The 11,127-nt window shown below is 33.1% G+C and overlaps 1 protein-coding gene across 1 annotated transcript; it reads left to right on the top strand.

The window, feature by feature from the left end:
* The first annotated feature begins 35 nt into the window (after positions 1-35).
* Positions 36-3,353, top strand: LOC126831525 (coiled-coil domain-containing protein 103). The gene is made up of 4 exons (XM_050562057.2): positions 36-174; positions 763-911; positions 1,975-2,119; positions 2,949-3,353. The coding sequence occupies exons 2-4, from the start codon at positions 766-768 to the stop codon at positions 3,342-3,344; spliced, it is 687 nt and encodes a 228-aa protein (XP_050418014.1). The 5' UTR covers positions 36-174; positions 763-765; the 3' UTR covers positions 3,345-3,353.
* Positions 3,354-11,127: the final 7,774 nt, after the last annotated feature.

The following is an 11,127-nucleotide window of genomic DNA, read 5'->3' as shown; positions in this document are numbered from 1 at the left end:
TGACTCACTCTGAGTTTGTTTTGCCTAAAGTTTTGGAGAGGAGGAAGAGGCAGCCATTGTTGTTATGGACGCTTACAACTTGAGGATTTATTAGTTTATTGAATATTTTGATTCCATTTGCGCGTAAATCGTAATATTATAGTCCGGAAGTCGGTCACTGAATTGCAGAAACAGGTATTTATGTTGTAGATCTAGGCTACAGTAAAAAGTTCACATAGACCTTTGGGTTTATTTTTTTCCCAATCAAGTCAAGTTCCTTTCCTTTAACTTTAGTGATTAGTCTACTTTAATTAGCCTACTTAATTGTGTGATTAGGCCGTAGTACTATTGTAGAAAAAAAATGTGTCTAGCCGAACTATGGACAAAAAACAAAACGTTTTTATTGATTTATAATTATTCTTTATTTTGATAAAATGACAAGATATAATCCATAAACTTGCTCACCACTCTAGATAACAAACCTTAATCTCTCAACCCTCCGATTTCGAGATAAGACATGAGGCCATTACCTTCAACGTAGCACATGTGGGAGCGATTCGCACCCGGCATTTGTAAACAAAATTGGCAATATTTTTAATAAAAACAACGATTGATTATTGTTATTTATAATATTTCTGCCAGACCCAACTACAATTAAGCATATAATCCTACCTGAAACGGGTACGAATTATAATAATAATTATAATTATATAATTATAGTAACTTAGATTTTTAAATTTTCATTGTTTGTAGTCTAATCAAATTATTCTTTTTTTTTTTCAGAATATGTCTTATGACGATGAAAATCTCGATTTTAATAAAATCGACAAAGAATTAGATGCTGCGGTAGAAGCTGATAAGCGATATTACAGAGAGAATGATGCAAAGTTTCGAGCTGTGCATCAAAAAGTTGCTACTTATGATGAATTTAGGTAAATTTAATAAGAGTAGTATCTTTTTGTCCTCATGATTAAAATCATTTGATATTTTTGAGATAACAGTGGACAAAATATTTTATTTCTGAGAGCAAACACGGTTCCAATAACATATTATAATATCATACATTTATACTACAAGTTTATAACCGTAAACTAGAGATTTATACAAAATGTTCAAACTACTTTAGAAGTGATTTCAGATGTTCTGGAAAGAGTAAGCTATATAACTTGAGATAAGTCTTTCGCTCCACTCTATACACAATTTATTCAATAACCACAAATATTATATCTCTATCTTCAAAGTAAGTCAACATGATTGCCTGACTATGAAAATGAATTGGGCTATAGATAAAGCTACACCAAATAAATGCATAGCCTTCATTATCCAATAAATGGTTGATATCTAACTTATTTTAAACAAACCCTAAAGTAATAAAGAAAATAAACAACATTTTATGGAACTATTCCACCATCATAGAATGTTCAGTGAGTCGGTTTCATTACCTGATAAATATCCAGTTCTAAATCTTAATTAGAAATAACATCCAACGTTCTTAGTTAACTTTTCCGCCAACATAATCTCCTAGTATATGAATTCAGATATCATGGAAAAGACAGAATTTATTATATCGTCTTTCATAAATTTCTGTATTTTGACTCATAACACAGTCATTTAAAAACGTAGTATTGCCAGGCAATGACTATGCCTGTCAACAGCATTTTTAAAGGTGGGTTTAAATTTCAAGTTTTCATGGGTTTTAACTATGCATTATGATTAGTTAACAGTTGTAGTAGAAATTTTGAAGCAAGTCTTGAACTCTCATCTATTAATTATTTTTAAAATTTTGCTGATGGAATGTAACTCTGCTAAAGAATTTTTGTGTAACTACCGTAACTCTGAATTTCAATAGAATTTCTTTTTATCGAGACTAAATAAATATCCCACAAGTGGAAAAACATCTATAGGGGTGGCAACCATACATTTCTACATATCTATTGTGTTTTGACAGAGATATAGTGCTGGCATTACATGTACAGGTGTATTTTGTTTTTGCAGAGATATAGTGCTGGCATCACATATTAAACCTTTAGAGAAAGGAGATCGTATAAGTGAATGTAAAATGACACAACCATGGAATACTGTAGCAAATAAAGAAATACCAGTAAATTATGATAAAAACACTGAAAATCAGACTCAACAGGTATGTGTAAAATATATCATCATCAAATGTATATCATTTAAAGATATGTTTTTCTTTGGCTATACTAATTTATGATGCCTTCCCGCATACAAACCGTGTGATTTGATGATATATTTGGACAGTAAACATGTTCAAACAAATTATCTATCAAAAGTTTTTTTTTAAATCTCTTAAACATTTTAATATATAGAAAACCACCCCATGCAACAAGAATGTATTTTGTTTATCACATGACTTGATAAGAGAGAATCTATTTGCATCTTGATTTATCATTAGTCACTGTCCATTTACCATAAATGTCGAAGCCTAAGTAAATTTCTGGATTATCCTCTGCCAATTTCTTTTTCCACCAATAAGATGAGACGAAAAACCGAGGCCCCGTGTATACATTGGAATGCACGTAAAAGATCCCTTGGTAGTTGGAATTCGATATAAGAGTAGGCGATAGTGCCACTGCCCGGGCAAAATTTCCCTCATAGCACACTGTATGGCGTATGCCCGTCTTCATTAGCCCAGTATAGGAGCAGAACAGTAGGACGTTAAACCCTATTTCGTTTCATTTCTCCACCAATTAGTCCACTGGATGTTCGAGTCTCTCAGTATTCTCATAACTGTTAATCATTTGTTCAACATATAATAAGCAGTCATTATGTCACTTAATTTTCTCCCTGGGTGTAAACATGAAATGGCCAGAACTTAAATTTGAGACCATTATTTTCTTAAAAAACATACTTTTGATTGAATATGGTGTTAAACTCTGTATTGAAAATTTTTTTCTGGAATGTCTCAGCTTTAAGTAATGTAATGTTATTTTGTTCTGTATTTTTAGAATTCCAACAGAATACCCAAAACTAGTCAAGAGTTTGGAAAACATTGGAAGAAATCCCTGAAAACATTGGACGAGAAATACAAGTACTTAATAGACATTGGTGGAGAAAAACTGACGAAAATATTTCATGCGGAAATTAGTTTCGGGTTGCTTGGAGACATAATACAAGCCTTGACGATGTACAGGTTGGACGAAATGTCTTGTGTTGTAGATATTCTTGACAAATTAACAACAATTAATAGATTCTCACTTAGTGTTCAGTTTTTAAGTTCCAAAGAAAAAGTTGTTTGTAAACAGTTATTTGAAAAATTGTTAAAAGACAGTGCAGATGACGAAACCATTCAAGACAAATTAAAATGTATGGATACATTATATGAAATTTGTGATCAGAAATAAATTTGAAGAATGAAATGTCTTCTTTTTGTTTTTAGAAAAAAAGAATATTTAGGCGTTTTTATCGACCACTGATTAGCCAAAGTGATTTGCATTCAATCAAATTTTCATCTTTAACGTCCATCTAAATCAAATTGGTTACCCTAATCAACGAATTTATTGACACCGATTTCCGAAGCGATTACATCAAATCGCCAAATCACTTCAGGGTGCGATTTGATCAGGTGATCACGGTTTTTTTTTCAACTGTGTCCAGCCACATAAATTAACGGACTCGCCAAAGTACTTTGAAATCGACTATACTGTCACATGACATCTCCACTAAATTCAAATCGATTTGGCAAGTCGATAAAAAAGACTTTAATGTCAGAGCAATAAACACAGCAATGACCCAAAATGTGTTATTTCAAGATGCACAATGAAAGAGCTAAATCTGCCTATTGCCGGTCTTTTTTATGTTATATAAATTATTATTTGGACATTTATTCACATGACAAGCCCATCATCAACTCTGTGGACCATGGGATGGCTATATTAAATATATAAGAACCCTCTTGCCACTTAATAAACTAGACTTTTCCTTGTTAGGTCCAACTACCTAGGGATCTTTTACATGCACACCAATGTGTACACACATACACAGGGCCTTGTATTTTTGTTTGTCCCATTCAAATGACTAGACAGCTGTCCTTGTTAAGACTCTGTCCTGCACCACTGACAACCACACCGCAAAATCCTGATGAACATTCTCAGCCAACACTGGGATCGAATCCGCGATCTCCAGGGATCTATAAAAGTATATAAGAGTAGGCCGTAGTGCCGCTGTCCGGGCAAAATTTCCCTCATAGCACACTGTATGGCGTATGCCCGTCTTCATTAGCCCAGGTTAGGAGCAGAACAGTAGGACGTTAAACTCCATTTCATTTCATTTCTCTATAAAAGTTGAGTGCGCCTGCGCACACACTTGAAAATGTGCCTGCAGGGTCATACTGAAACACAGGGATGTAGCCAGGATTTGGTGAGTGGTGTTAAAATTTATTTGGCGAGCGGAGCGGGTCAAAAAAAAATTTGGGAGGGGGCGTGGTCTTTTATGAAAATTAAACCCTTCTTGGTGTATTTTCAGAGCATCTGCTGCCTTTTGTATTTGGTTCAGGGCAAATCAAATTTCCATTTATATATTCAAATTTTACCAAATTCACTTAATTTTCATCAATGATACAGGGATCTAAAAACTTTTTGACACCACCCGACCGAGCATAAAATTGTCCCGCCCCACTTTGTTTCTCTGGATAGATAAGTTGAGGACCTTTCGATATTTGTTGTTTTGTTTTTTCAAATATTACTTTATTAGTTTGAGATTAAAAATTATTAAAACGGTGTTTGTGTTTTATTTGAGTACAACGAATTATGACAACGGGTAGATACTGATAATTAAAACACGTTGTATTATTTGACTTGTTTGTAAAGTTGTTGTACGTGTCTCACGAATATTATTATTATTACGGTGGAATGAGAATCGGGTCAGGCAGAAACTGAGAAAGCTCTCATCGTCCTCCTAGTCCTACTCTCGGGCCGTAGCAAATCCACGGTCAACACAGGTAAGAAATAAAATAAGATCATCGTGAAAATTTGCAGGCACGTGTTGGACAATTACGACATTCAAACCTTTAACATTGGAGTGCCGTAAAATGGTCTGGGTGACCTATTTATGGCAAATAAACAAAAATAAAGACCTTAGAATAATTGTAAAATGAATAGACCTAGGCCTACACATCTTCTAAGTATAAATAAACAAAATACCAATACATCTTTCTTTAAACTAATTTGGGATGATAGGGTCTACTACGGCACACAAAAATAAATTATGCCGTGATAGACATGGTTTGCGTACGTCGGCTTTTACCATGGCTTTGCCGTTTAATTGCCGTGGTAAATTTCGAGCCCCGAGTTTGTGTACAGAGAAGGTCGAAGGGGTTTAAATACGACTGGGCCTTTTTCGATTTTTTCTTTGTACTGGGCGGCAAAAAATAGTGCCGGGCGCAGGCGCTGCCCGACGTGGCTACATCTTTAAAAATGTGCCTGCAAAAAAATTTTCAAGCAAATGTGCCTGCGCACGCGGAAATATCGATGCCTGGCGATCTACAGGCTAGACAATTGGGAAACCAGGTTGGAAAATACTTAGTTACTTTCTTGGATAACACACCAAGAATGAACTCAGGACAATAACTGTGGCTTCTAAAGCATCAACTGGAAAAAAGTTGATGCCAGACTGACATGGCAATAACTGTGAGCACATTTCAATGTGGGCAAAGAATAAAAAGCAAACAAATTCTTCCTACATTAAGATTTATTGATGTCCAAAGAGATTCTATGATAAAAGCAAAATGGACGATGAATGACAGAAACCATAATTTATGTAGAATAGTAGGAAGTAATGTAATTTAGCACATGAAGTTTAAAAACATGAAAATCATGGAGAGAGTAGCATAAAATATTATCCAAGACTATGCTCAGTAGTAGTAAAAACATAGTATGATATGAACAAACTCCTAATAATATTCATGAAATTTAACAAATGAAAATAGAATAAAAGTATGTCACATGTTTTAGTAAACCTGTTTAAGGGTAATATTTTAAATTTTAACCTTAAATAAAAGCTGCCTGTGGATTGGATTCAGATATAAACTGTTTCCAACATAATATATTTGTACTCACATCAAATGCCGATTTTACTTTTCAAATATTTCAAGAAATTATTTGAATCAATTGAAATGAAGACATTTTGGCTTGTTCTTGGTACATCTCAAATCAAAATATTTCCATTATCTATATGTTTATGCGGGGAAATTAGAAGATTTTCTTGAAGCACTATACTTAGTAAATATCTCATAGGAGACAAAAAACCAAACCAATTCAGTAATTTTAATACATTGAATAACGATTCCTAGAAATATAATTCAAATAGTCAAGAAAAATTATTCTAATTGACAAATGACCAAGTTGGGAAACCAATGTTCAGATTACAGGGTCTGATTATATTATATGAAATTCCTATATTACATTAACTTCGTTTTAATTGATATCGAATAACAAATTGTAAAATTTTAGTTTGAATAGCCTTGAACCACTATTCGAATTTGAATATTTCTGTGAGCTCAATAATAGTAATTTTTAAATGATTTATAGTCATTGATGTTGGATTAACATTGAATTCCGAATAAACCCAACAATGTTATTTCATAGATTTTCTAGTCATAACTACTCAAACAAATACACAAATATTCAATCTTACATAGAGCACATATCAACTGAAGTTTACAATAATAAGCACTTTATCAACATTATGTTAATCTCTTTCAACACTTTAATCAACATTACTTTAATCTTTTTCAAAACTGATCTTTCATCAACATTAAACTTTAATTTGTTTATTTTCAAGTCATTATTAATATTACGGTTATCGCTTTCAACCTCTTTATTTTCTGTGTTCTAGAAATGACTGATGAATTTGGATGGACAAAAGTAAGTTTTACATTTGTTAGCCAGAAATCACTTATTTCAAAACTTTATAACATTCAAAAGTAAAAATTCTAAATTGAATGGACTATAAGGCTTTACATTTTCATGAGCTGGACGTCGTAGATTTTGTAAAATTCAAAAATTGAGGGTCAGATGTGAAGAGAACTGAAAGGAATATTGGGTCTCTTAGAAATATTTCACAAATTAATTTCAAACAACTCAATAACTAAACGTCAAAAATTTTCAATATAATCAGACAAGTGGAAGAATATAGAGTTATGTGATTAAGAATAAGATAATGATACGATGAAATATATATAAAAATAAAATGTACAATGAACGATATAATGATGAAGAATTGGGATGAAATAAAAATAAGAACATTTAATTCACTGAAATCAATTAATAATATAAGTACATATACATGTATATCTACGTTCTAATATTATACATACATTTATTTACAAATTTTCTTTCATATATTCTAATACTCAATTCAAAGAATAAATTAAGAGAATTAATCGGTGGCTTTTTACTCAATTAAATCACCCATCTGGAAAGCTGTTTGGACATTAAATCTAACTGTATTTTACTAGCTTAAAGGGCTAATTTTGGACATACAATTTAAGTATTTTCAGATTTTAGTATCTTTTATACTGCCCTTTATTTCATTTCAGTTGTGATCCTTCGAAGACTGAGTATAAAGCAGTCCGTTTATTGCAATAATGTTTCCAGTATTCTAATAGTTTCCATGACTTTAATACTCCATATTCCGACAAGTTTTCTTCATGATTGCCATTAATAGTCCTCATCACTATCGCTGTCACTAAAGTTATATTTGACCTGTGGTTTGGCACGGCTTCTACCACTACTAGGCTTTGGTGGAGGACTACTGTCCATAATTTTATCGAAGTCATCCATCGCAAAATCATCATCACTGTCACCTTTCTTAGATTTCTTCTGTAAATAGAAACATAAAATATACAACTGAGAGAGAGAGAGAGAGAGGGAGAGAGAGAGAGACCAAGTATAACTTCACTTGACACAAACTGGGTAACTTTGTGTTAAACAAATGGTTCAATTTTATTTCAATAATTTGTGTGTAGGGTCTTTAGCAGTGGGAGGAAACAGGAGAATCCAAAGAAAATTCATCTGTTTGGACAGCCAACCCTACACATTGTCACTAGAAACCACACCACTTGACTCCATGACAGATCTTATGATCTGAAGTGCATGTATTAGACCACTTCATCACCCTCCTATCCCAAAACATATAAGATTGTGAGTTGTCATGCTGTGACTAACATATTATTCGGGATGTGTGAAAATTTTCTAATTTTGAAACTAGAAAATCTAAAATCATCAATAATTTACAGAAACTCTTGTTGATTTATTGTTTACTTGAATTTTAACAACGTTCTAAGGGATGTTAAAAACTCCAAGGATAAGAATATATCTGTCTTCAGGAACAAAATTATTACCAGGTAAAACACTCATATGTTTTTAAATTAAAATAATGATACTTGAAAATCTTACCTTAGAGACGACAGGATTAAATTCCATTGATGAATCAGAATCGTACGCAGGTCTTTTCACCGTTTTCATTTTTGCTGGTTTATCATTGTCTGTAAAAACAAAACAACAGACAATGTTCAATTTTTAGTTCATACATGTCTAAAATATTACAAAGTTTAAAAGAGTCAGCTTCCAAAACAATTACTATTAGCCTAATGACATTATTAATATGGCCCTCAGTATGACCCTACTCTTCGTCACATACAAGCTTCGGATCGAAGCAATGAGACTCAATGACAGACCTTATGATCTAAAGATCACTTGACCATCAAAGCAATATCAAAAGTGTAACAAAAATGCCTATTACTTTCATATTGGAACTTTAAAAAAATACACTTTAATTAGTAAACCAAACAATACCATTACAAAATATCTTATACAAAAATATCAATGTAACAACATTTAACAAAATTCCATTGTGGCCTTTAATGTTAGCTTTTTACAAACGATAACCATAAAATCCAATTTAAATTACACAGAAGCAACATGCAAAAATTCCATGCTAAAACAACTGCCCTTGATATATTTAAAGAGCAGTTGAAACTTTACATACAAACATGCCCTTTATATTTTCAAAGGGCAGTGAAAAATGTACAAACATGCCCTTTTCATTTCCAAAGGGCAGTGAAAAAATGTACAAACGTGCCCTTTTCAATTTAAAAGGGTAGTGAAAAATTGACGAACATGCCCTTTACATTTTCAAAGGGCAGTGCAAAATGTACAAACAAAAATCATGCAAAGCAAGTTTAAAACATGTGGGGCCACACCTGAATCTACATCAATTATATCAGCATCTTCATCACTACTACTAAATGTTATTGGTTTGTTTTTCTTTGTTGTAGCTTTTGCTTTAGAGGGTTTTGAAATAAACGCTGAGGCTATAGATGGTTGTTTTGAATCAGCTAAATAAAAGGTTTCATACATTGAGCATTTTACACAAATTATTTCAGAAATAATAATCAAGAACTTCTGAGAAGCTGTCATATTCTTAATGTAAATCTCGATTATAAACAAAAACATATCTAGAATTTGAAAAAATTATAATAGCATTGGGAGGTGTCACAACTATATAAACAAAGCATATCTAGAATTTGAAAAAATCATAATAGCATTGGGAGGTGTCACAACTATAATTTAAAAAAAATTTTTAATAGACTATCTGGAGTATCATCAAAAGATTTTGACATGAAAATTGCTCTAGAATTTCAAAGACGTATTTGTCTGGGGAGATGATAAAAATTTTGACAAAGATATATTTGTCTGGGGAAATGATGAACAATTTTGTTATACATAGATCTGTTCAGACCAATGACCATAGCACTTTCAAATATTTCAATAGAACGATTTATTTCTTTAAATGTATGAAAAGCTATAGTCTAACTGCTGTACATGCTCTTCACAATGTATGTCCATTTAATTCTTTCACTGATATATTACTGAACAAACTCAAAAGTTGAAATGGTTCAACAGCTGCAGTGTCATTTGAAAATATAGGATAGAATGAAAAAGCAGTTTCCCACTAATTGCTGAGCTCAGTCAGTAGAAAATCATGTTTTATTGCCAAAGAATCAAAACTAAAATGCACTATTTAACCAATAAACCATGGTCACAGTTGTGGAGTAATATGTGGGATCTATGTGAAAGTTTTGTACTAATCGGTTAACTCATCTGCGAGCCATAGCAACTACAGTGCCAGATGCCTAACAAGATAATAGGTCTAACATACCATGCAAGTTTGGAAAGAGAGAGAGAGAGAAATGGGGTTTAAAGTCCACTCAACACAAACTAGGTCATTTCGGGACTAACCTATGGTTTAATTTTATTTCAATAATTCGCTTGCGCATTGGGGTCCTTAGCTAGCAGTAGGAGGAAACCAGAGGTCCCGGAGAAAACCCACAAGGTTGGACATGCGTCCCTACTCCTTGTCACGTACAACTGGGGAATCGAAACCACGCCAGATGACTCGATGACAGACCTTATGATACAGCACACACGTGCTAACCATTCGGCCATCCAACCCCCCACAAACAGACCAACCTACAGCATGACAACCAGGTTAAACTTTCCAATTCACTGTTCAACGAATATCCTTTGATAAACTAAAGTTATTAGATTACAGCCACGACATATTACAACAACTATTTATTTACTAATTTCATTATCTACCTTTTTTAGCTGCAGGCTTTTTCTTTTCCCCAGGTGGTTTTTTAGGAGCAGCTTTTTGCTTTTCTGAAGGTGGCTTCTTGGGCGCTGCTTTCTTTTTATCTGCTGGAGGCTTTTTGGGTGCTGCTTTTTTGTTTTCTCCCGGAGGTTTAACAGATGGCTTCGATGAAAAAATGTCATCTTCACTGGGAACAGATGATCCTAAGAAGAATGATAGAGCAACATATAAATATTTTGTATGGCGAGATAGAAACCTGTAGAAAATCTTTTTTGCTATATTCTCTCTGAATGGGTTTGTCACATTTTAATATTCATGTCTGAACATCACCTTCACCATGATTCACTTTCTATCCAGGCTCTCACTTAAATATTTTGTCAGCCAGTCATTTGTTGGCATGTTTTGTTTACATGACTTGTTCTTCCTGAGGCTAATGCTCGTTGAAAAAGCTTTGACAGACAATTGACATGAAACTTTACAGGCTGGTTTGTTGGAAAATTAGACATGACAGACGTGACTTTAATTTCGATA

The sequence above is a fragment of the Patella vulgata genome, chromosome 9 (assembly GCF_932274485.2).
Source record: "Patella vulgata chromosome 9, xgPatVulg1.2, whole genome shotgun sequence".
Lineage (NCBI taxonomy): Eukaryota > Metazoa > Mollusca > Gastropoda > Patellidae > Patella > Patella vulgata.
Note: the sequence above shows the minus strand (reverse complement) of the source record. Positions and strands in the feature narration are given on the sequence as shown.